Genomic DNA, 27,106 nt, shown 5'->3' with positions numbered 1-27,106 from the left:
AGAAGGCTGAAAGCAATGTGAACTGGGACCTCCAAAACTGTGGGTCAAAATCAACTTTTTCTCTTTGTAAATTGATTGTCTCAGGTATTTGTTAGGATGACAGAATGCTAACAAACATACATTACCTCATTTAACATTCTCTAATGTAAACATTGTTTCCATTTTGCAACTAAGAACTTTAATTAACTGAGACATTAATTAACCAAGGTCAGAGAGCTAATGGGGCTGTAGCTAGAACTGAATAGAAACAAAGTCTTCATTTAATATTGCCATCTGGATGTGTTTACTGTAGTTAGATAAAAAAAATACAGGGTTGGAGATGTAGTTCAGTGTAGAGTGCTTGCTTTGCATGTGCAAGGTCTTGGATTTGACCCCCCAGCACCACACACACACACACACACACACACACACATACACACACACATAAACACAGCTGGTATGGGGGTAACATTGAAGGCAAAGAATAGCTACAAAATAAGTTGTGTCCAGCAGGAACTAGCACTAAATATTTACTAGGAATATTTCTAGATTATACTGCTTTTTGTATTCTGGATATTTCTAAATTGGTTATGCTACCGAAACCAAGTTACAAGTCTTTGGAGAAGTGGTTTCCAACCCATGCACTAAGACCATCATGGGGACCCAAGTTTACTTCAGGAGATCTTCAGATTCAATATGCATTTTCATAACGGATGCTGAAAATACTACCATCTATTTTACAGAAACTTTGAGATTTTTAGAAATTCAGTTTACTCTCAAAGGGATTTTTATACTATGTCACAAAGTACTGTGCTATGTGTGTATGGGCACAGGCTATTGGGGCTGAGTGTGGTGGTGGAGTTTGGGTGACTAAAGGCTCTAGAGGAAAGGGAGGAATCTAGCATCTTTGTATGCATGTGCCACAGAGTCAGGACTTGGTGAGGGGAATGTAGGGGTAGACAGAGGCATGTACTTGTTTCCCTGCCCTGGAAAAGAAAGCATTCCCATGACTTTCCCCACAGACTGGGAATTGTGTTTGTTTTTATGGTCAGGATTCAGGTGATACCTTAAACAGACCTAAGATGTATTGATCAAAACTCGGTGTGGACAAAAACACAGGGATTCACCTAGAGTTCAAGTTGGAGAGCAGGAAAGGGGCTCTTAGCCCAACCTAAAATCTAAGCTAGAGAAACAGTAGAAAGGAACAAGGGAGAGAGATGGCTCCAGGCCCTGGCCATGGCATAGGCCAGTTACCACCTAAATCTTCTCTTCCCTCATCTGAAAAATGGAGCTAAAACTTCTTTGGCTTAAATGAACCAATGAATGTATTCCTGGAGAGTAGCACTATGCATCCATAGTTAAAAGTTTTTGCTTATGTGTTTATTCTGACCTAGCAATCCCACTCCCAGCAATTTATCCTGAGACTGTACCTCCTCCAATAAAAACAATATGTGTGTATATTTTCACATATATGTATGTGTGTATGTATATATATATATATATACACATACACACACATACATGCATTGTTTTTATTCGAGGAGGTATAGCTTTATTGTGTGTATATGTGTGTATATGTACATGTATACATATATACACACACTTACATATATGCTTGTTCATTATGCCACTATATTGCCAACAACCTATAGGCCATCTATATTAGTTTTTGATTACTGCATAATGAGTTACTAGAAATTTAGCAGTTTAAAATCACATCCGTTTATTAGCTCACAAGTCTGCAGATCAGAAGTCTTACTTGGCATGATTGGATTGTATACTCAGGGTACCACAAAACTGAAATCAAGATGTTGGCTGCACTGAATTCTCATTCTGAGAATTGAGGAGGAAAATCTCCTCCTCCCAATATTCTTTTTTAAATTTTTTTAAACATTTAATTTTTAGTTGTAGGTGGACACAATACCTTTATTTTATTTTTATGAGGAGCTGAGGATCGAACTCAGTGCCTCACACGTGCCAGGCGAAATTAATGCTGTCTCCAAGAGTGGTTGGGTCTCATGAGACTAGATTAATTCCTGGGAGAATGGATTGCTGGAAAGTGAGTTTGGCCTTCTCAGCTTGCTCTCTCTTGCTTTCTTTCTTGCCATGTGAGCTCTCTTTCCTGAGCTTCCACCATATGTCCTAACCATGTGATGCCACCATCATGTTTTGATACAGCCAGGGAGCCCTCTCCAGGTGACATGTAATGTGTCATATGGCCGCTAACATGGCATCCATAGGTTCCTATCTCCTGTACTTCATGCTTGAATATAATTCCTTCCCACTTGAATGTGAGGTGAACTTATTGACTTGCTCCTAGTAAATGCAACAGAAATAATAAGATGTCACTACAGCATTCTCACTAAATGACTGTGATTTCTGTCTTGAAGGCTCTCTTTGTGTGTGCATGTGTGTGGTAGGGTCACTGAGGATGGAACCCAGGGGTGCTCTACAGCTGCAGTATGTCTCCAGACCTTTTTTCAATTTGAGACAGCATATCTCTAAGTTGCCCAGGATTGCACTTGCAATCCTCCTGCCTCAGTCTCCCGAGTTCCTGGGATTACATGCCACCCTGCCTGTCTTGAAGTCTTTCTTTCTAGGGTGAGGCAAGTTGCTGTGTTGTAATTTTATGGAAAGTTTCATGATGCAAGAAAATGAAGTGCCAGGAGATTGACAAAGAGGAGTTTTCCCCTTGAGTCTTCAGAGAGAATGTGGCCATTCCTGAAATATTGATTTCTGGCCTTGAGCCTTTGAAACTGTGAAAGAATAAGTTCTGATCTTTTTAAGTTTATGGTTAATTTGTGATAGTAGCCACAGGAAACTATTACATCAGCCAGTAGCCAGAGAAGACCTGAGTCCTGCCAACAGCCACTAATAAGCTTGAAAGAGGATCTTCTGAGGCCTGCCAGCAGCCGGGTTGAGTGAACTTGGCAATGGATCCTCTCTAGGTTAAGCCTTGTGATGACTGCACCCCCAAGGGACACCTTGACTGTTGCCTATGAGAAATGTGGAGCCACCCAAGTGACTCCTGTATCTCTGACCTGCAGAAACTGTGAGATAATATAGGTTTACTGTTTTAATCAAGTTTGGAGTGATTTGTTATATAGCAATCTCCCTCCTCCCTCCCATTGGGTTCTCTCTCTCTCTCTCTCTCTCTCTCTCTCTCTCACACACACACACACACACACACACACAACACACACAGATACACACATTTTCTCTCTCTCTCTCTCAATTTTGGAGAGACAATCTATAAACTAATGGTGGTTGGTAACTGATAGGAGATGGTGTGTTGGTCATCTTTACATCGCTGTGACCAAAATGCCTGACAAGAACAACTTAGAGGAGGACAAGTTTATTTTGGGCTCGCTGTCTCAGAGGTTCAGTTTATGATCAGACAGTTTCATTGCTCTGTAAGGCAGAACATCATGGTACAAGGCTTGTGGAGGACCACTGCTCCGCTCAGCCAGGAGGCAGAAAGAGAGGGTGTGGGGACAGACACACACACCAGGGACAAAATATAATCCCCAGGGCATGCCCCTAGATAACCTACTTCCTCCAGCCACACCCTACTTGCCTATAGTTACCACCTGGCCCAATAGCTCTTTCAAATTATTGACCTATCAAATGGGTCAACCCCAGTGATGAGGTTACAGCTCTCATAATCTACTCATCTCATCTTTGAACATTTCTACATTGTCTCACATGTGGGATTTGGGGGGACACCTCATATTCAAACCATAACTGATGGTTACTGATTGTGGATGGTTTCTGATAGGGGTGAATAGGAAGGGAGTTCAGGGAATGGGAATAGGAGTAAGATTTCTCAGAGTATAACTTTATAAGATTTTGTTTTATTCTATATGAGTGTTTTATACTTTCAAAAAATAAAATTAAGAAGATGAAAAAACAAAATTCTAAAATTGACACAAATAAAAATGAAAACATAAGTTGATAATATAGCCATATTAAAAAGCATATAATAATTCAAGCAATTTCAGAATACAATACACTAACTGAATGATTTAAAATGATATATTATAAAGACAAAAACGAACAGCAAAGAAATCTTAAACCTAGAAGATTTGTTGCTGCTGGTGGTACTGGTGAGTAAGTTTTGTGTAGATTGTAGAATAGAACAAATGAGTAAATTTGTTGATGCTGATGGGAACCAGGATTTTTACTGGAGGAGACGGAAGATACAAACATGGAAAGGAGGAAGTAGAGAGGGGGTGGGGACATACCTGAGGGGCTGGGGTTGTGGCCCAGTGGCAGAGTGCTTGCCTCGCACATGTGAGGCACTGGGCTCCAACCTCAGCACCACATAAAAATAAACAAAATAAAGATATTGTGTCCATGTATAACTAAAAAAAAATTAAAATGTATATATACATATATTTAATATTTAATGTCTTGTTACATGATATTTTACACACACACACACCTGGGATCAGGGAAGCCAGTGGTAGTTGTGTATACCTATAGCCCCAGCTTCTTGGCAGGCTGAGGCAGGAGGATTACTTGAGCCCAGAAGTTAAAGCCAGCCTAGGCAACATAATGAGACCCAATCTAAAAAAAAAAAAAAAAAAAAAAAAAAAAATTCTAGACCTATATATACACACATATATATGTATCTGGGTAAAGGCTTGTACTGTTCATTGTAGTGAAGTATAAAAAGAACTTTAGGGCTCACAAAACCCTAAAATTATAAATATAAAACTAAAAGTGCACAATACAAGGAAATTTAAGGAGAACTGGTAGATCTCTTGCAAGGAAGAGCTCAAAGATTTTCAGACATTTGAAAGGACATAGGAACCAGGCCAGGGGGCTTCTACTGGTCAAATGTGGTCAATTTGAGCACCAACAAATAATAATGGCATTTGATTGTAAGGACTGAACGTAAAAAGAATCCAGGAGTCCACACCATTTCTCAAAAACAAAGAAGAGGGAAAGTGTGAAAGGGGAAGAGGATGGGAAAGGGAGAAAAGAGAGAGGAGGGAGAAAGGCAGAACTCCTCTTTCATTTTTTTAAGATTGGAATGTCAGCTAAAAATGTAGAAAAAATGGTGGAGTTGGAAAGCCACCATATTACAATGGATATAATGTGTCCATAGGTATATACTGAAGTCATTTAGTTGTACAACATTGTGAATGCCCTAATGCCACTCAGTGGTTCACTTCAAAGAGGTTTATGTTATATGAATTTCACCTTTAAAAAAAAGTTGGAAAAAATCACATGCATGCTATCTTTGTATATTATTTGTTGGAATAAATTAATGTTCTCTAGAATGACTTCAACTTCTGAAAATTTTAAGGTTCTGTCTGAAATTAAGCACATTTTTATTGTTTAGAAGACACATCCTATCAGCAGTACCTTTTTGATTGTGCTCCTTAATTAAAATTAATAGAATTTCTTTAATCATCACAATCTCTTTATGGGTTTTTTTTTTTTTTTTCAAAATGTTCTCATTCCTTTATGACAGTGTAGAGCCTCAGGCTGCATTTGAAATGCTGCATTTGGAGTCAGAAAATGGGGACAAATATTCACTGGGGTTCAGCCTATCCCTTCAGATATTAATACAAATGCAGCAGATAGCTTTGTTGACAGACAGAAGCAACCTTAAGCAAAGGGGTTGGACTTGACATGGTGTATAATGATGTCAGAGGAACACTGTGGGCCTCCTAAAGTGAAGCAGTGGGAAGTACACATCATCATTCCTACTTTTCTCACTAAAATATTTAACCTGAATTTAATCATGAGGAAACAATTCCATAAATCCAGAAGTGATGCAGTCTGCAAGGCAATTGACCTGGACTTCAAATATGTGAAAGCTATAAAGAATAAAAAAAAAAAAGTGAGAGTATTGTTCCAGACTGAGTTTAGGGATGTGAAATCAACTGCATCAAGCTGATTCTCCATAGATCCTGAAGAGTGTTTGTGTGTGTGTGTGTGTGTGTGTGTGTGTGAGAGAGAGAGAGAGAGAGAGAGAGAGAGAAATTTTGGGACAGGAGAGGAAATTTAAACATGAATGGTACATTTGATATGATTGAAAATATATTTAATGTCTTGTTACATGATGTCAACTTTCCACTGGTTCAGTGGGAAAATACATAGTGAGAACGCAAATGTTGAAAAATGTTAGCATTCTGATAACTCTGGGTAAAGAGCATTCTTTTCATAGTACGGTTCTTTCCATTTTTCGGTCGGCTCGTAGATTTTTAAACTAAAAAACTGGGGTATAAAAATAAATGCAAATTTACTTCCTTCCAACAGTGGAGGTTCCCGCAGACCGGAAACTACCCCTGAGAAGGCTTCCTATCCGCGGATCTAGCGGCTTCCGGGTTTCTCTTTCCCTGCGAAATCGAGATGTGAGAGTGAACGTGAGCTGTCCTGGCTTCTGGGGCAGCTTGCTGCGGAGCCGGGAGGGGGAGATCGGGGTGCAACTCGGCCCCGCCCCCGGCCCCGCCCCCGGCCCTCCACACCCGGCTCGCGGGCAGCCTGCGTCCTGGGCGGGGCTGGTGCTGGCAGCGACCAATGGGAGCCAGAGGCGGGGGCGTGGCCGGGGCGGGGCTGTGCTCTGGCTCCTAGACCAGCCCCAGGGCTCCGCAGCCTTTTCTCCACCTTCTGCGGCACCGCCCTATCTGGCCGCGTGCGAGCCTACGTTGGAGGTGGTGGGAGGCCTTGGTCCTCTGGTTAAGTTCTTGGGCAGCTTCTCTTCGCTCACGTCCTCTTTACAGCGTGGTGCCCAGGAACCGAGGACTGGAGGTATCCTTGGGGCCCTGATCTCCTGAGAGCTGACGCAGCTGGGCGTGCTCAGGTCTGCGGGTGTTCTAGGGTTCGCAGGCAGGATTGGGCTCCGTGGTGCGCGAGGTTCCGGGGTCAGGATCCGCTGCCCGGCTACTGCTGCCGTGGATCTGGAGGGTTGTGTTGTTGGTGTGGAGTGATTCCTGTTCTCCAGTCATTGGGATGCAAGCGTGAAACCAATTCTGGCATTTCAGCGTTTGCGCCATTGGTGGAGCAGTTAGCTCCTCCTGCCGGTGCGTCTCTTCCCCTCTTGGACTCCTTTAGACTGTAGAGCCCCAGCCCGGCCGGCTTCGTGGGCTGAGAAAGAACACTCTACTCTTTGACTTGCTCCTGGAATCAGCCAGGTTGGTTCATACTTGCAAAAACCGGTCGAATGAATTTGATCAGAAAGTTAAGGTAGCTCTGGGTTTTAAAGTCTTTCCAGGTGTAATTTTATATAAAGCAATCGCAATGGTCGGTAGTATTGTTCTGCCCAAGAAGAGCAAAACAGTGTTGAAACTGTTCTGTGGATTCTACATTCGTCTCTACTTGTGCAGTAAGAAAGTTGACAGGCATGAATTTTAGTCCTGGCTTTGCTACTGCCAATCTTTGTGACCTTGGGCTTAGTTAATTCATGGGAAATGAGATGGAATTTCCAAGATTCCTTTTAACTCCACGTTTGGTAAACTGTGTTGAGCTTATTTTTCGTTTTGCACTTTTAAAAAGAATAGGAAAAGGGAAAAATTCATGAAAAGGCAGTCCAGCAGGGAACAAAGATCTTTGAGAGCCCAAAAGTTTAGAAACTGATTACAGCTTAAAACTACAGATGGAAAAGGAAACACAAGTGAAATTGAAAGGATTTATCAAGAATTAATTAGAGAAACTTGAAAAGCATTTCAGAAGTACAGCTATATTTAATTACCACTCCTTACACCTATACAAATAAGGTCAGGGGAAAATAAATATTAAGTAGTCATGTAAGGGAAAATATCATCAGAGAGGGTGGATAACTTAGCATGTATCTTAAGTGTAGGAAGAATCTTTGGAATTTTAAAATTTGTATGGCCATTTTCATTCAGCAAACACTTTTTTAAAAAATCAGAGGTTTTCTATCTTCCGTGCAGAAAAATCCTACATTTATTCTGAATGTGTAGAATTCTCTCCCCTCCCACCAAGATGTATATAAACGGCAGTGTGTGTGTGTGTGTGTGTGTGTGTGTGTGTGTGAGTGAGTGCTGGGGATTGAATCCCGAGTTTTGTACATACTAGGCAAGTGCTTTACGGCTGAGCCATACCCTCAGATCCCAGTATTTTAAAACAGCCTTTGGAAGTTAGTGTTTTGCTGCAAAGTAGTACATGGCAGAAAGATCACACTATCTTCAGAGGCACATATAGTTTGAATACCCTGTATCCCTGAGTGAGGAAAGTTACTTTTCTTTTCAGAGGTTGTGTTGCTTCAGTTGTGAAATGTGAATAATGATACCTGTTTCATGGGGTTGTGAGGATTCAGTTAAATCCTTTGTGTGAACAATGTGTAGCAATGCCTGACATCAAGTGTTTAATAATGACAGCTGTTGTTAGTATTGAGTTCATAATGCAACATAATGGGTTTTAGTCTGTCCTCGAGAGTATGACCCAAAGGGAGCATAATGGGAAGTGATCTACAAACACTGCCTAACCCTAGATTTCTGCAAAGTTGTAATCCCTTCCCAGGGTCTTGGGCTGAGATGCTGCTAAGGACACATCCATCTCTGACTGTTTTGACTCGATTCAAAGATCTGACTATCAGATGTTTTAGTAGATACAGTTGGAATTTTTTTCAAACTTATTGGAAGTTAAGGATCTCCAAAGAGTGCTCATGAACAAAGAAATGAGTTAGTTTACTGAACAGAGATCCAGCTCAAAATAACTGCTATGGCCAGGACAGGTTATCAGACACAGGTGACTAATTCTAACCTTAACGGGGACCTATTTTATTTGGATGTTTGTCGACCTCCTGAGGCTTTCTGGTTCTTAAGCCAAATTATTCTTTCTTTTCAGCAAACATTAACTTGGGACGTCCCAGTGGTCTTAACTGCTTAGATTAAATCCTTTAATCTTAAGGATTTAATCTTCTTTTCCTTAGGAAAAGAAAAGAGCCACAAAGTTGTTTTTAACCTCTTACTAGATAGCTTTGAAACACAATGTAATTGAATAGAAAGAACTTTCTCATAATTTAACCAGGGATGCTGACACAGGAGTGGACACCCATTTTGGAAGATGTTTTATTTTGGCAGTACTTCTGAAAACTAATGAGATGTGATCCATCCCTAGTGATTCAAAATGGCAAAGAGGCAATTGCACAATGACTTTAGTTGAGTATTTGCATGAGTATTAACCCAGACCCTTTGGGTTATAATCTAACTAAAAACTTAATATCAAAACTGACAGAGGAGGGGCTGGGGCTATAGCTCAGTGGTAGAGCGCTTGCCTAGCACGAATGAGGCACTGGGTTCGATCCTCAGCACCACATAAAATAAAGTAAAAGATGTCGTGTCCTCCGGAAAAAAATTTAAAAATTCTCTCTCTCTCTCTCTCTCTCTCTCTCTCTCTTTAAAAAAAAAAAAGTAGTGGCAGAAATTATAAATTAATTAGTGAGATGGTATGAAGTTATATGGTAAATTTTTTAAAGTTAAAGATCGGTTATAATCTCACTTCCCATAAATTTTTGGAGGCTGTAGTGTGTGTGTGTGTGTGTGTGTGTGTATTCATGTGGAAAAAATTCATTTGTAAACAAGGTGAGTGAAAATGACAATCAGCTATAATTTCTTCATTGAAAAATTAATTCCTTAAAACAGGAATTTAAATGATCGCCATGTCCCATGGTATAATTGGCCACCATTTATTTAGTTTGCTGATTTTTCAGTAGCAACACAGATCCTTGGGCTGTGTTCCTGTGATCCTCATTCAGTAGGTGAGGCCTAGGTGGCTGTCCTATTAAGAAACTCTGCAGGCAGGTTCAGAACTACCAAGGAATCCCATGTTCCACAGAGGTGCTTGATGTGTATATGGTGTCTCATCCCCCGAAATACAAATCATTTAGGAGGGTAGGAGTAGAGGGGAAGGGGAGCAACTGCTAAATGGTTTCCTGGTGAGATGATGAAAACATTTTGGGACTAGATAGAGTGGTAGTTGCACAATCCTGAAGTGCCACTCAGTGTGAGTTCACCTCAAAGAGGTTTGTTCATGTTATATGAATTTCATCTCAGTAAAAAACTTGCTGAAAAAAATCACATGAATACCATCTTTGTATACTGTTTGTTGAAAAAAAATAAATAATTTCTTTTTAGAATGATTATCTTCTGAGTATTTTGATTTTTTTTCTCCGAAATGAAGCACATTTTATTGTTTATAAGATATATCCTGTTTATATGATGTATTCTGCTTAGCGATATTTCTGCCCTCATTAAAATTAAGAGAATATCTTTACCCATCACAACCTTCTTATGGGTTCTTTATTTTTAAGATGTTCTCACTCCTTTATGACTGTAGAGCCTCAGGCTGTAGCAGAAAGAATGCTGCATCTGGAGTCTGGACACTGGGTTGTCAGGCCAATTCCGCCCCCACCTGCTGTGTGGATTAGGCTGAGAGCAACTTGGTCCAACTGGGTTTTATAGCCTGTGTGTGAGAACGGTATATTTGTTTTCCTACCCCAAGCTCTTTGGGGTGATTCACTGAAATCATTTACATAACCATTTTGTTAGTTATGGTATTTCACATGCCAGTGTTATGTAATCCATGTTTTGCTTTTTAACTTGGCAATTAGCAAAACCCACAAATGGGTTGAAGATAAAAAATGAATCATTAGATTTATTATTAATGTGTTCTTAGAGTCTATAACTTATAATGTTAATCATTATATTAGTGAAGCTAAGAATAAGTTAAGTGCAGGTATTAAGTGTTTTCAAGGATAATAGGGAGATTAGAGGAATTTGGTGGGGCAGAGCTCGCTCTTTAACATGAAAATACATAAAAGCATGATGACCTTCAGGTTCTATGCTTAGGAGCCTTCTACTTTACTCATTTGTAACTATGATTTTTTTAATATTCCTAAATGAGGAATTACTATTATTAGATTTACATAGGCTCCTCTTTGTAAATCAGGTGTGTGACCCTGATCTTGGCTCTGCTGAGAACTGACATTCTAGATAGTAGTGACTTGGGGTAGGCTTCTGGGACATGTGGATTTGGGAAATTCCTAAACACATGCAAAATAAAAACTTTGGACATATTACCACCAGTAATGACTGTAATAAATTAGAAATTTTACTTTAAACTGATAAAAGTTATAGTTGATATTACATGCACTCCTATGTATTAACTTGTGTTTCCTGTTAATGGGCACAAGGAGGCCTTTGTTTCCAACTCAGATCACATAACAACTGTTGAACATACCACAGATGTGCAGGAGCTGGGCTGTGGCATGTGAGTGTATACCACATTGAGTGGGGACATATAAAGGGAAGAAAGTTATTGAGTATCTTTCACATATATATAATCACATATATTTAATCTCAAAGTTGGCCTATAGCTGGTATATAATTCATCTTGGTGAATAAATTTATATGCTGTACTCTTAATTGTTGTTTTGGCTATTGTGATGGTGGTGGTTGCTAAAGAAAATACCTAGACTGAGAGGTTAACAGGAACTTCCCTACAAATAGGAATGTGGCCCTGACCCAGGTCTGCCTCTTTCCTTCATGCCAAGCTGCCTCCCAGCTAGTAACATCATGTGGCCAAGAGAACTGAGTTGGCATTTACTGAGTATACATTTGAAGTAGGTGGTGGTGGGCTGGGGTTGTGGCTCAGTGGTAGAGCACTTGCCTAGCATGTGTGAGGCATTGGGTTCAATTCTCAGCACCACATACAAATAAATGAATAAAATAAATGTCCATCATCAACCAAAAATATGTATATAATTTTCTTTTAAAAAAAGAAGTATATAGTGGTGATTTTTAAGTAATTATCATTTTACCATATGACACAGGTTTGCAACACTTTTCTGCTCCAGGGCACCTGAGGGATGTGATGCCTCCCTTTAGGGACTGGCTAAGATAGTGGCAGGTGAATACCAAATATTTATTGCATGAAGATAAAATAGACTACTCAGAAAACAGTCTCCCCTGCCTTGCACTGGATGCATAAGCACACATTGAGATATTAGCCTGGCAGATGACTTCTTGAGGCTGGAGTAATAATTAAGGCCACTTGGGCTGGGGATATAGCTCAATTGGTAGGCCCTGGATTCGATCCCCCCCCACCCAACCAAAAAAAAAAAATTAAGACCACTGATGAAGTGAGATTAGAAATTGCTGATTTCGGGCTTAGGACACAGGGTGCTTTGCTTTATTAGGTGAGGCTCACCCTGGGATTGTTGGGGGGGTGGGTAATAGCCCTGATAGTTCCAAATAAAACCCAGGAAAGAAAAGAAGTTGTCTGTGAGAGAAGTTACTACATTGCATCCTCTTTCTTTTGTGCCCAGGAAAAACCCAGTTTGTGTAAGTCAAAGGAGAAGGGACAGCAAGAATGTCAGCCCTTAACTGGAAGCCATTTGTCTACGGAGGTCTGGCCTCCATCACAGCTGAATGTGGTAAGGAGCGCAGGTCCCCAAGTCACCTTGCCTACTGCGTTGGGATAGAGTTTTAATTGCCATGTGTTGTTTGATGTGAATGTTGCTCAAAGGCAGAAGGTGAACTTAGGAAACATTAATCCCAGAATTTAAAAATGCCTCCTTTTAATTAATTTTAAAGACAGATAAGTCATTTTGGCTACTTATTAGCAGTTTAGGGTTCAGAGTTCAGTGGGGACAAAGTTGAGCCTGCCAGCCAGACAGAAGTTTTACGAATCCTGTTTGGATTGCGTTTGTTTCTGTTTTCCTCGCCCTTTCCCCTACTTTTTCAGTTAACCCATTTGGCAGAAAAGAGGTTTGGGAAGTTCAAGGGACTTCTCTGATCCTGAGGAGATTGATTTATTAGATGGACTTCATTCAGTCACTTCTTAGTTGTGTATTGTCTGTATCCTATCAATCAATGACTTCATCATTTGAGTTCCACATCTGATTCTGTTGGTTTTTTCTCTGGAATCAGTCATTCAGCACATGGATTGAGGCCTTTTGTGTGACTAGTGCTGGCCTGGACGCTTCATTTACTCAGTTGCCTTAGAAGACATGTTAACCCCCAACCCAGTTTCCTAGGTCTCTTTGCTGGGGGGCTTTCAATGAATTAATTGATGAATTTCAGTGAATGTTTCATTATACTGAATGAATTAATCTTGATTCAGTGAGTCAAAGTTACTGTTTGAAGAATGGGTTTTATATGTTTGGATTAGCTGTTAGATACTATGTGAAACATCTTTACCTGTGTTATTAGATTTAATTTTAGACTATAAAACACTGCTTCTTCCTAAGTAAAGATTCCTTTAGAAAATGAACTTTTTTTGAACCTCTTTTCAGTCACATTGTACCCAATTTTAGTTTTTTACATACATACAGAATAGTCACTTTGATTTCTTTTTTTAAAGAGAGAGTGAGAGAGAGAGAGAATTTTTTAATATTTATTTTTTAGTTTTCAGCGGACACAACATCTTTGTTTTTTGTATGTGGTGCTGAGGATCGAACCCGGGCCGCACGCATGCCAGGCGAGTGCGCTACCGCTTGAGCCACATCCCCAGCCCAGTCACTTTGATTTTTAAGTGCATTTCTTGTTTGTAATAGTAATTCTATTTATCTACTTTCTATAGCAATGCAATCTCCTCAGACCCTTTGTAGAGTAAGATGAGGTGTGAATAAAAATGTGAAGAAAAAAATACATTTGTGTATTTTTTGTGTAATTGTTTTCTTTTTTATTTGTAAATGGACAAATACCTTTAATTAATTTATTTTTTTATGTGATGCTGAGGATTGAACCCAGAGCCTCATAAGTGCAAGGCAAGTGCTCTGCCACTGAGCCACAACCCCAGCCCCATTTGTGTATTTTTTAGTTATGCTAATCTTTTGGTTTCTTATTTTTTTTTAATAGAAGATTACACAATATCTCCCATTTCTTAATATTTCTGACTTCATATTATAGTCTGAATGCTTCCTTAGTAATATATCACCATGGATACTTTATTTAGTGGAATTTCTTTTTATTAAGTGAACTATTTCTTTAACATTTCAAGGCACATTCCCCATTGATTTAACCAAGACACGGCTTCAGATTCAAGGCCAGACAAATGACGCCAACTTTAAAGAAATTAGGTATCGAGGAATGTTGCATGCATTGGTGAGAATAGGCAGAGAAGAAGGGCTGAAGGCTCTGTATTCAGGGTGAGTGAATTTTTGAGTGTTTATTTTTCACTATTGACCATTTCAAACAGATAGACCTAAGACTAGCGTTCATCAAGAAAAAGTAAAGATTCAAGGTATATTTGAAGATCAATTAGCATGGTAGACTTTTCAGTTTTAATTTCAATGGTGTTTTCTAAATACATATTTTATGTAGTATATGTTTTGGTGAAATTGTGTTTTTCCTGTATTCAATAGCCTCTTGGTATTCTTTTTCACACTTTGAAAGAACAGTCCTTTTCCTTAGCTATTCTGAATTATCTAGTTTTTTTTTGCCATCATGAAAATGATACAGTATGGCTGAGTTGCATTGAACTAATTTTCACTATTTAAACACTGTTCAGTATTTAATAAACAGTGTTCTGTAAGGTGCTGGGTGAGAGAGTGAATGAGCCAAGGTCCTACTCAGTCAGTTCTTGCATGAAACAGAATTTACTTGGATAGTTTAAATGAAGAAAAAGGAAAGCCCTTGCATTTTCATACAAATGGGCAAATGATCTCCACTTACATTTTCATTGAGGTTAAATATGAGGGGCCAAGCTTCCACTTGATGAACTTACTGGTAATTGGCACAAATTTTACTGAACCAACTTGTATTTTTGTTGGATCTTGACTTTTAAGAAATCCATTTTGGTGTAGTTTGAGTGTGTCTCTGCATGTTTCTCCCTGAGGATATCAAGTGACCCCTTGCCTGTTGGTTTGGCAGGATTGCCCCCGCCATGCTACGCCAGGCTTCCTATGGCACCATCAAGATAGGCACTTACCAGAGCTTGAAGAGATTGTTTGTTGAACGCCCAGAAGGTGAGTGGGGAATCTGTTTTCCACCTGGGGTCCACCAGCAGATGGGGTTTTTGATCTTTTTATTCAAGTGGTTTTGGAAAGAATTTTTCTTTGTGACTTTACTATGACTAAGGAGAAGTCTGAGTGTAAAGTCTAAAAGAATTGTGCTATGTCAAGTCAGGCACCAGCTGAATTGAGAGGAGCAATACTTACAAAGAACCATCTCTATAAACGTTTTAATTAGTTGTCCTCATTTCCAAAATGCCTAGACCTATGGTATGTTGTTACCATTTAATCTAGCTTAAAATTTTAAAAAACATATGAATTATCACCCATTTTTTCAGGACAGCATTGAATACAGTTCTTAGCATTAAGAGCTCTTGAGTTCCAATACTCCATGTCTGATTGGTTCCATGACTTTGTTTTAATCCACAGAATTCTCTCTTTTTTTTCCTCTCCCCGCGCCCCCACCAATGGAATGAGTACCAGTCACTTGTATGAGAGTGGTGAAACACTTTGAAAATACTTTGGCATATTTCAAACTAAATCTGTGCCAAACAAAGCTCCATGTTACCTCATAGGAATGTGTCTTTTTTTTGTTCTTCTAACAGATACAGCTCATCTTAATTATGATGGTCTGACTTTACACACAAAATTGAATTGGTAGATGGTAACTCACTTTGCATGATCATTCAAACTTATTTTTCAGATACTAAGAGTTAGCTAGCAGAATTCCTTTGAAAATGAGTTGATTCATAAAGGATAAATTTATCTTAAGGTGAATAAGTCACTTATTTGGGTTATGGACAGGAAGAATTCTGTATATATGGAAAGTCAAATACTATGTCTTTGTTTACAGATGAAACCCTACTGATCAATGTCATATGTGGAATTCTCTCTGGTGTCATATCCTCAGCCATTGCTAATCCAACGGATGTTTTGAAAGTAAGCAGTGCTAGTTACATCTGAGAGGAACATTCTATATTTTCTTACTGAGAACAACAGATTTTATTTTATTTTTTTTTTAATTTTTTATTGTTGGTTGTTCAAAACATTACATAGTTCTTGATATATCATATTTCACACTTTGATTCAAGTGGGTTATGAGCTCCCATTTTTACCCCATATACAGATTGCAGAATCACATCAGTTACACATCCATTGATTTACATATTGCCATATGAACAACAGATTTTAGATAATGAAAATCTGTCAATATAAAATTCTGTGTATATGCAAATCTATTTATACTGTAAAGGTTACAAAGACTAAATATCCACTAAGTGCATTTCCCACTGATAGAGATGTGCTCAAAAATAGAGCTCATTTTGGAGACAAGGATCTTGGTGACTGAGCAAGAAAAAATTTTAAGCTTGAATAGATGCATTTGATTTCTTTTTTCATAGAAAAATCTTCATTGTCTTAATGGTTTATTAACAATAGATAGGCTAACCTGGTGTGGTGGCACAGGCCTGTAATCCCAGCGACTGGGGAGAGTGAGACAGGAGGATCACAAGTTCCAGGCCAGCCTCAGCAACTAAATGAGACCCTATCTCAAAATAAAAAAATAAAAAGGGCTTGGGACTTAGCTCAGTGGAGCATCCCTGGGTTCAATCCCCAGTACAAAAAAAAAAAAGGAAAGGGTTACAAATGCAAGCTGCTCATTAATAACTATTTCTGAATGCATTTTCTTACCTTTTAATTTGTTTTAAGAAATACAAGATATTTACTTATTGTAATTAGATGTAACATATTAGATAACCTTATTGAGAAACTAGTATTTTAGTCAGTTTTTTTGTCAGTGTGACCCAAATATCTGACAAGAACAACATAGGAAAGTTAATTTGGGGTTCACAGATTCAGAGGTCTCAATCAGTAGACAGCTGACTCTGTAGCTCTGGGCTCAAACTGAGGCAGAAAATCATGGCAGAAGAAAGCAGCTCAGGACATGGCAACAGAAAGCAAAAAGAGTTCTGCTTATCAAGAACAAAATATAAGCCTCAAAGGCATTAGCTCCTCCTTCCCCCCCAGTGTCCCTCCTCTTCTAGCCACACCCTTCCTATCTACAGTTATCATCCAGTTAATCCATCACTTGGATTAATGCACTGATTAGGTCAAGACTTTCATAACCCAGTTATTTTACCTATGAACTTTCTTTCATTGTCTCACATGAGCTTTTGGGGAACACCTCATATCTAAACCATAACAACTAGAGACACAGCACCTGCCAGGTTTCTCTTCTTGCGACTAAAAGGCTCAGGGGTCGCTCCATTGAACTGGGCTAACTGGGCTGCGCAAAATAACCACACAAGAGACACAAATATCTTTTTCTTTGGGGCTGTGACGGCTCCTCTGACCTTAAGGGTCTGTAGGGAGAGAGAGAGAGAGCACACGTGCTGACCCCTTTTATTGAGGAGAAGCTATTCAAAAGAGGCAAGGGGTCAGGTTTCAGGGGGCTGAGTCTATCTTCATGATGTCCAGTGTCAGCAGGTTGACTGACACCTGGGTAGGCCACACCCAATGGCACAGTAAGAGGAGGGGACACACACAAGGCACTTCCAAGGAACATTCTGTCCTAAACAGGGTAAGGAGTTATATTACAAAGGAACAGGTGAGCATAGCTCCACCCATGGGGCTGTAGGAAGACACAGTCACTCGAACCCTCGAAGAGCGAAGAGCGGGGCAGTCTAGCAGCATGGGTGCCTGATGCCACATTGCCCAGCAGGGGAATTAACTCAGTCACGTGCGAGGTTGGTCTCCCACAAGCACCCTTAAATCCTTTTTGGAATAAGCAAGGGCATAAGTAATTAAATAAAATCCAGGGGGTCTGGGGCTGTAACTCAGTGGTAGAGTGCTTACCTTGCATGTGTGAGGAAAGGCAGTTCCAGGGTTTGATCCTCAGCACCACATAGAAAGAAAGGAAGGAAGGAAGGAAGGAAGGGAGGAAGGAAGGGAGGGAGGGAGGGAGGGAGGGAGGGAGGAAGGAAATTGTGTCCATCTGCAACTAAAAAAAATATTTTAAAAAGTGGGGGCTGGGGTTGTGGCTCAATGGTAGAGCGTTCTAGCATGCATGAGGCACTGGGTTCGATCCTCAGCACCACATAAAATAAAATAAAGATATTGTGTCCACCTATAACTAAAAAATAAATATTAAAAAAAAAAACAGGCATGCATCATTTTCTGAACCCCCTTGAGTTATTCTTTCTCCTATCCCCACATTTAATAAGTATTCTATTTAACAAAGACTACATGCTTAGCATCTCAAATGACTAAGAAAAGGTTCCTGCTCTCAGAGACTTCAATCTAATAGAAGATTCTAAGAAGCATCAAAGCTATATGCAGCTTGTTGAGCATACCACATGTTAGGTACATGTGCTATAGTGAAGGTACAGCATGTATGAAGAAAAAATACAAGGCTCTTTTACCTTCTGTTTGAGGTAAGAGAGCTAGAGCAGGATATCTTTATTTTTTAAACATACCCCAGGGCTTAGGAGAAAGGCAGTTCCTATATTTTGGTTTATTTTGCCATGTTAGTGTGGCAGTTAACCATTTCTTTTAGAAGCTGGTAGTAATGTGTTTGCTCCCTAAACAAATATGAGTAACCACTTTTTTAGTTGAAATCCTTTTCATTTTAAAGAAGGCAAAGAGCTACATCAAACATGATATTTTGGTGGAATCTTGGTCATGTGGATCACATGGCCTTTTGAAGTTCACTACTAAGTTCAAGTGTAACAGAGTCTAACAGTATCATGTGGTCGTCATGTGGCCAGCTTGCCTGCATACCTTTTCGTTCAGCGGGTTGGAAATAGTAGTGACTTGGAGCATTTTAAGACCCATGCTTGCCTGTGTTTCATGCAGCTAAGTGTACTGGATAACTCTTATTAATTATATTAGAATTGCCATCACTTTCTTTCCTGCTTAGTCACCTACAGGGAAATATGCTATTTTCTGTCCTTCCCAAAGACTTTTAAAAATTTAATTTATTGAGACTTAATGAAATACTGTATATAGTATGAAATACTGTATATAGTATTTCATTCCTGGACTCTCCTTGGTGCCTTTTGGAGATTCCAGAGTTCCCAAGAACCAATCATTGTATGTTTTTAGTCTACTGAGAACTTTTAAGCAGCATTACAGTAATAATTTATATTACAGTTTTTTCTAAGGTTATCAAGTTGATTGATTTTCAGAGGCATACAAGGGTGGTGGTGGGGAGAATGTGCAATTTTCCTTCACTTATTGGTCTTTAAAATCATCTCTAGATACGAATGCAAGCACAAAACAGTAATATTCAAGGTGGAATGATAGGCAACTTCATTAACATTTACCAGCAGGAAGGGACGAGAGGACTGTGGAAGGTAAGCTTAAAGAACAGATCCAGCTGACTTAGTTCTTACCATTTTTCCTTTTTAAAATTTGTCCTATTTCCATCATTTTATTTTAACCCAAGTGGCATAAAGGAATAACGGAAGAGTGGTGTCTTCTGCCCTCGAAGATATGATCTTCCTTATTTCCTTATCTGTAAAATGGAAATGTAAAGAATATATCATGATTTTAAAATACCTTTTGAATAATTCATGTGTAAGAAATTTTGTGAAAGTTGAGCATGTGTTTTCTTTTTGTTGTTTAAATCCTTATGGAGAAGGTATCTAGGTTTGAGTTCTACTGGCGCAACATAGTTTCAAGGCCCTGAAGTGAAATCTGGATATTAGGCAAGTGCTGGTGTGGAGTGCTATTTGCTAGAATTCTAATGACTTGTCTGTTCATAGAAGAGACCCTAAATATCATGTAGTATGATCTCTCAGTATGACAAGGAGACTTCAGGCTCTGAGAGGTGACTTGTCCTGGCCAAGGTCTGGCCCAAAATTGTGCAGATGGTGCCAGAGTCAGAATTAGACCTTAGAGCTTTGGAGTGCTTTCTCTGTGGTCTTTTCAGTCTGTCGGTCCACAGGAGGAACACATGAAAAGTGGTTATAGTGTGTGGAATAGAACTTTGCACGTTTGCATTCTATGGAGGGCTATCCAAATCATCTTATTATTATTTTTACACAGGGTGTGTCCCTTACGGCTCAAAGGGCTGCTATTGTTGTTGGTGTGGAGCTGCCAGTCTATGACATCACCAAGAAGCATCTGATTCTCTCAGGCCTGATGGGAGACACTGTGTATACCCACTTCCTGTATGTTTATGGGTTTTTTTAAAATTAATATTTTAGGTATGCAATTTAGAGTGACAACTTAATATAAATTTATAGACACTTTAGAGAAAGTTTATTATAAAAGTATTATATTTTCACATTTGAAAATGTGTAGCACAGAAGTCAAACAGGACAGAGTATAAGTTCTTATCCCTATACATAGGCAGCTATTGTTAACAGTTTCATATGTACCTGTGTGTATATAAATGTGCATATAAATGTCTACAAAAGTATGTTACATGTACTTCATTACTGGGATCAAACCCAGGGCCTTGAGTGTGCCAGGCAAGTGCTCTACCACTGAACTTTACCTCCAGCCATTTGTACATGCTTTTTAAAACTTAACAATAAATTGCACACATCTTTCCATGTCAGTTCTTTCAGACTTAATTTATTTTTAATAGCTTCAGATTATCATGTTATATAAACATATTATAGATTATTTAATACTTAAAGTAGCAGGGGTGACTGCCCTGACAGGGACTTTTGGCAAAGCATGAAGACTGATCTGACTGTGACCACTAGGGAGAGCACTGCTGACCTCTGGTGGACAAGAGCTTCCCCAGGCAGCCAACTGACAGCCTCCATAACAAAGAATGACCTCATCCAAAGTGTGATTAGTGCTGAGGTTTAGAAACCTTCTGTGAGTAATTGATTCTCTTGAAAGAAACACCTCAGACAAGTAACCTTTAGCATAGTTCTTGAGCAGGAAAAAGATTCATGAAACAGGTATCACACTCATGACCAAAAGTGGTTCAGAAAGCTCTGATTCACAAAGTGTGCAGGCAACATTTATAGTCAGAGAAATGGAAATGGGATACAAATGGTTTCATTTAGTCTTTTTCAACTTCACAATGGGAAGAAAGTGTTCCCATACATCCATTCTGTTTTTCACTTTGAGTACAGAATTCAGTAAATTATATGAGATATTCAACCCTTTATTATAGAGTAGGCTTTTAATTAGACAGTTTTTCCCAAGTGCAGGTTAATGTAAGTATTCTGAACATGTTTAAAGTAGGCTAGGCTAAGTTATGATGTTCAGCAGGTTAGGTATATTAAATGCATTTTTTATTTATAATTTATATTTCCAATTAATGATGGGTTTATTGGAACACAACACCATCATAAATTGAGAAATAGCCTGATTGACTGCAGTTCTGCATTGACCCTATTTGGACATGTTTTGGCAGCTTTCAGCTTATGATTGACTGAATGTTTGGCTGAGACTTGGCTACTTGTTACTAGTAGACTGTCACATTAGTTTGCACGTTTGTTTGCAGGTAGATTTCAGTTAGTCATGTACAGATGATGCTTTAGGTTAAACACAGTTCAATCGAATAATACCTAATGTGGTCTGTGGTAGTCTTTTGAGAGTGGAAGTCTAGGAGAACCTAAGACCCCTGGTAGTTATTCCACTAGGGAGAGCTTGTTTTTTGATCTTCATGAATAATATGAATATAATATGGCTAGAATTACTCTGATGCCACTTACAGGTAAGTAGATGAAATAGTTCATCCTTGGAGTATGTTCCTTCATGTTTCTATGATTCTTTGACTTTGCAGAACCTCAGAGTACTCTTAGCTGTGGCTGGAATTTAAAAGCCAATAAAATCAGTGCTGGTATTTAAAGAAGTTTATCTAGCTTTCTAGATATGGACCTTTTATTTGATATATTTCATGTCATTACATGTCTCTTCACTTTTGGGAGGAGGTTGTTTCCTTCTTTGATGTGTGCTGAGTGGTGACAAACTTTTGGGGCCTTTTTTTTCCAATTAAATCTTCATAGCTCAAGCTTCACCTGTGGTCTGGTGGGGGCCCTGGCCTCAAACCCTGTTGATGTTGTGAGAACCCGTATGATGAATCAGAGAGTTATTAGAGATGGCGGATGCTCTGGCTACAGGGGTACCCTGGATTGCTTGTTACAGGTGAGAATGGATGAATGTCTGTGCAGGGTTGAGAATTTTTTTTGTGCTGCATGGGGGTAAACTATTATAAATATAAAATCTAAACAGATATTGAAATGAAAAGCTCATTTTCTACATGCTTCCACTCTGATATTTGGGGCTCACAGTTTTAGAGGTTTTGGTCCATTTAGTTATTTCATATATATATTTGTGTATGTGTATGTGTGTGTGTGTGTGTGTGTGTGTGTATGTGTTGGATGGCTGCAAACACTATTAATGCATTTGACATAATTGGAAAGTTGGAAGTTAATTCCATTTTTCTTTTCTTTTGTTTTTAACAGACATGGAAGAATGAAGGTTTTTTTGCTCTATATAAAGGGTTTTGGCCAAATTGGTTGAGACTTGGTCCTTGGAATATCATTGTATCCTTTTATGTCGTAATAGATCTGAAAAAAGATGGAGCCAAAGAATATTGCTTATGTAAACTGTCATTATCAATTATAATTTGGAAGTGGTTTCTTACCCTTTTTGAGTTCCTCTCATTGTAAGAAATAACTACTCAGTTTCTTTTTTAGAGTTAGTTTCTACTCAAGTCTCTGCTAGATACTATGATCTTAGTTTAATAATGGTGTTATTGAAAGGTAATTAGATTAGTGAAATTTCTCATCAGATTTTATGATTTCAGAGAGAGACAAGGATTGAGTTTATATCTAACTGCTCTGGAGAAGGATACGGTTGGCAACAGGGTCTAAAAATGCTTATTGCTGAGGCTACCTGGAGATAACAGGAAATCAACTCTGGAATTGTTTGGCTGGTCTACACTATTCCTTTTTTCCAAAATAGGAGGCAGAAAAGGAGTGTGTTTTATTTGACTTTCTTATCACTATGACCAAAAGACCTGACAGGAATAACATAGTGGAAAGAAAGCTTATTTGGGGCTCACAGTTTTAGAGGTTTTGGTCCATTGATGGCTGACTCCATCGCTCTGGGCACCAGAGGAGGCAGAAGGCCATGGCAGAGTCAAGCAACTCAGGACGGGGCAACAAGGAAACAGCGAGAGAGCTCTACTTACCAGGGACAAAATATAAACCCCAAGGGCATGCCCCTATTGACCTATCTCGTCCAGCTACACCCTATCTGCCTACAGTTACTGCCCAGTTAATTTGTATCAGTGGATCAATCCACCAATTAGATTGCAACCCTCATAATCTAAACATTTCACCTCTGAGTTTTCTTCATTGTCTCACACATGAGATTATTGGGGATATCACATGTCTAAACATGAATAGAGGTGAAAAGGCAGAATGAAGAAGCAGAAGGGTTGGATTTTGCCCTTCTCTTAATTCTCTTTATTTGCTCCTTCCTCACAAGAAAGGGTGCCTAGAAGAAACCCAGAGGAGAGCTTCCCAGGGATTGCTAACTGTCTCCATCTTTCACAAAGAAGTTTACTGTTCCAGAAAGCCTTCATACTAATCAAAATCACATTATCACATACAAAATGACAAAAGATAATCAGTGTGGGTGTCTTTCCAGAAGAGGCTGAGACCGGGGATTTGCAGATCTCAGTCCTCAGCAGTGACTTTCTGTTCCATGCTGACCTTCTGGGCAGGCTTTTGGAGAGATGGTTAAGGCTGTAGCTCCTCATATTTAATTGTGCCTGGGCATATTTATTAGCAGGTGTGAGAGTTGTAAGTCTGTTTATAGTAATTGAAGTTGGTAAGATGACATTTTTTTGGCAGCCTTAATCCATCACTGCAGTTCTTTGTGACATATGAACAGCTGAAGAAATTGGACTTGTGACAAGTGAGGGCTACACAAGACATCTGTCTGAAAATGCTAACTTCTGCAATGGTAGAGCTTCCTGTGTTTCACTCTGCTTCTCACTGCTCAGCTCATCACAGATTCTGGGATGGCAGCAACAGATGAAGAAGGCTGGGGTGGTTCAGACTGCTGCTGTTGGCATCGGACGCTCTTCATCCGTGTTTAATGGCCTAAATTGTAACATCCAAACACTAGTCCTTACCATTTAAGTGCCCTTCAACTTCAAAGATAATACACAAAGAAATTTTGCAAGAAAATCAGGTACCATGTGCTGTTTTCTTCAGGGAGAGCAGCTTCTGCTTCCTCTCAGCTTATAGCTGCAGATGTCTGCTGCTTTAAAACAGCTCATGGAAATGATGCAGTGGAGCCTCCAAGACAGTGTTATTGTTCCTGAAGTGCTGGGAGCTTTTGCTTCTCGGCAGCTGAAGACATTTCATGCATGGAGACCTGGACTTGTTAACCCCAGGAATAGACAGTGGAGGAAATAGATCCTTGGGATATTGCACTGCTCTATAATCTCCTATCTTTTCTGGATCTTTCACTTATAATAAGTGATTTTAAATCATTGAAGACTTGACCTTTGTGAGGAATTGTTACAGTGTAATAATACCAGTGCTGTGTTGGCTTCCAAGGTTATAAGGTCTGTGGGTGGGAGATGTTTTCAAGTGCTTGCCTCCTGTTTTAGGTAATGTGAGTAATTTGCTCTGTGATTTTGGGCAAAATTTATGACTTCCCAATCTAGAAAAGGGAATAATTATATCTAATGATGTTGGGGTCAAATGAAGAAAAAAGAGCAGGTGTTGCTATGTGGCCTGAAGTGAAGTATGTTTACATCATGTTGAAGCTCTAATCTCTAAACAGTCTGCGGATTCGAAGAAAGTCATATTACCATGGGCTTCTCACAGTAATCATGAGTGAAGCCCTTTGTTAAAAAAGAAGAACATATAAATGAAGGTTTATCTTAACAGAATGTTGCTAGTGAACTGAGTTGATTTTTCCAATTTCTAGCTTTTACTTTTAGTTCATGTCATGTTTGTTAAAATGTTTCCTGCCTTAGACTTCCTAGTTAGTGTGGATGGAAAATACTTGCTTGAAATTTTTTAGATTTTTTTTTTTTTTTTTTTTGTGATGCTGGGGATTGAACCCAGGACCTCAAAGACAGCTGAAGAAGACATTTCATGCATGGAGAATCCATATCCCCAGCCCAAAATAGTTTCTTTAGTGTACCTGTTTATCTCATTTCCAATAAAAGGTACATGACATTTTCCTTTTTTCTTTTTTTAGTGCTATAGTAAATCATTCTCCTTCCTTCTCGTCTTCACTGTATTTTCAAAACAAAAGTGTCCCTCAGAGCCCCAAGAATTTTCTGTTTCTAGAAGATAGCCTAAGAAAGGGGGTTGGATCCTTTCTGGTTCAACCTTTAAGAACCATATTAAATTCTAACTTGGGCTCCAGGGCAGGCCATTTCTACAGAATGTGCCAGAGAGATTTCCAGTTTGTCTAGCCCCATGACTCCTTCCTCCTTGGAAGAGAGGGAATATGAGTTTTCTTGAAGGATCAGGCAATTTTCCTCCAAGCCATTTTTACCTTGTCGTCTTTATTAGAAAACATTTTGGAAACAGAAATTGGAAAACATTTTGTGAAACAGAATTTTATCTTCAAAAGTAAAAGTCATTTAAAAAAAAAAAAAACACACAAAAATCAAGGAAAGAAAAAAGGTCATTGATGGTTTGTAGGTATTGACTACCTAGACCAAGATGAAAGGCCACATGCCCCTGGCTTCACTAGATGGCAGCAGAGGACCCTGAACTGTCTGCAGGCACTGAATGTTATCTTATAGGAGATTTTTTCTCCTTAGCGGACATTCCATTAATGTGAGAGACTTCTGTAGAGAGACTTTCACCTTTGAGTTGAAAAGATTGCTTTTCTCAAACCACTCTTTGTTTAATGTTGAAAAAATTTTATTTTTTAAAGCACGTAAAATTTCTAAAATGGAAACAAGTTGTTTTGAAAACCATATAGAGTGAATGTCGGACAATCTGTCATTATTATACATTTATTCAAATTATATGTGTCCCTACCAGGTGAAAGGAAATCAAAACCTCATGTATAAGACAAAAATGTAGCATAGGTTTATTAAGTGCCTTATAGAACAGGATCCTAACCTGCTTTTTTTTTTCAGTCTTCTCTTTCTTAATTATGAAAGTTAATGCAATTGTGGAAGCGTCTAACCACGAAACAACTTAAGGAACTGGGAGGCTTGATCCCCTTATTTTCAGGGGATGATCACTAGTCCCCACCCCTTGGATGTTGCTTACGAATGGCAAAAGAATTTCTAGTTTTTATAACCAAGTTGAAGAAAATGTTTTTGTAAGCTTATGGATTTGTGTAATTTGATGCTAAATGTTGCTGATCTGTCATATAAAAAATGGCTCCTGTTCTTCATATTTATTCATGTGCTAGAAATAGTATTCATTATTCAAAGAGTATACACGTCACAAGTATCTATATCTCAAGCTCTTTATTTAAATGTTGTTGGAATATGTAGTGTAAATCTTTTGTTTCATTTATTTAATAAATTAGAGTAATATATAATAACAAAACAGTTTGTGATTATTTCAGATAATTAGAAACATTTAAACAAAGGTAACACAGAGTCTAAAAGGCTGGGGAAGATACCGTGTCTAAGGACATTTCTCTCTGCTGGAGAAGTTGAGGGATCATCTTGCTTAATGCCTGGTACCTGCGTGGAACATCCCTGCCCCCTCCATTGTATGAAATGTCCTGCAGCTCAGTAGAGGCCAGTGAACTTGATCCTGCGGCTGGTTTGGCAAGTCAGCAGCCTGGACATTTAAAACACTAATATGACTGAGGTCACCATTGTGAATTATCAAGTCCCCTCAACCTGTCTTCCAACATTGGGTGTTGCTAGAAGCAAGACTGGGGCTCCTTGATCCACTGTGGACCAGGCAAGGATACCCAGTTGGCAGAAAATAACCAGTGAATGAATGTGAACTTGGTTCATTAATTTTTTTACTTAAAAATATTCTCTAGGTGCCTGTCTTAATATTTGGATTAAACAGTGGTTTATGGAAACACCAGAATGGGTAAAATGGGGAAATTTTTTTCTTAGACTTCATTTTTTAGATCCATAGCAAAACTGAGTGGAAGGTACAGAAATTCTCTTTTGTCCTCTGCATCCCCCATTATCAGCATCCCACACTAGAGGGGTATATTTGTCAGAACTGATGAACCTACATTGACACATCATTAGTACCCAAA

General features: G+C 39.0%; 1 protein-coding gene across 4 annotated transcripts; it reads left to right on the top strand.

Annotated features, from left to right (window-relative positions):
• Positions 1 to 6,587: 6,587 nt before the first annotated feature.
• Positions 6,588 to 26,427, top strand: Slc25a30 (solute carrier family 25 member 30). Of its 4 annotated transcripts, none has more exons than XM_046454031.2 (10): positions 6,588 to 6,744; positions 12,284 to 12,391; positions 13,960 to 14,107; positions 14,832 to 14,926; positions 15,765 to 15,850; positions 19,168 to 19,263; positions 19,958 to 20,082; positions 21,886 to 22,024; positions 22,345 to 22,425; positions 23,762 to 26,427. In XM_046454031.2, the coding sequence occupies exons 2-10, from the start codon at positions 12,328 to 12,330 to the stop codon at positions 23,801 to 23,803; spliced, it is 876 nt and encodes a 291-aa protein (XP_046309987.1). In that variant the 5' UTR covers positions 6,588 to 6,744; positions 12,284 to 12,327; the 3' UTR covers positions 23,804 to 26,427. The 4 variants fall into 4 exon arrangements, with proteins under 4 accessions (XP_046309987.1, XP_046309989.1, XP_046309988.1 ...); XM_046454033.2 differs by having other exon boundaries at positions 6,588 to 6,796; XM_046454032.2 differs by lacking the exon at positions 6,588 to 6,744 and adding an exon at positions 6,880 to 7,127.
• The last annotated feature ends 679 nt before the right edge of the window (positions 26,428 to 27,106 follow it).

This window comes from Marmota monax, unplaced genomic scaffold (genome assembly GCF_021218885.2).
Source record: "Marmota monax isolate L192 unplaced genomic scaffold, Marmota_monax_Labrador192_F-V1.1 WCK01_AAM20220418_F8-fsc00011, whole genome shotgun sequence".
NCBI lineage: Eukaryota > Metazoa > Chordata > Mammalia > Rodentia > Sciuridae > Marmota > Marmota monax.
The sequence above is the reverse complement of the archived record's forward strand: the minus strand, read 5'-3'. Positions and strand labels throughout refer to the sequence as shown.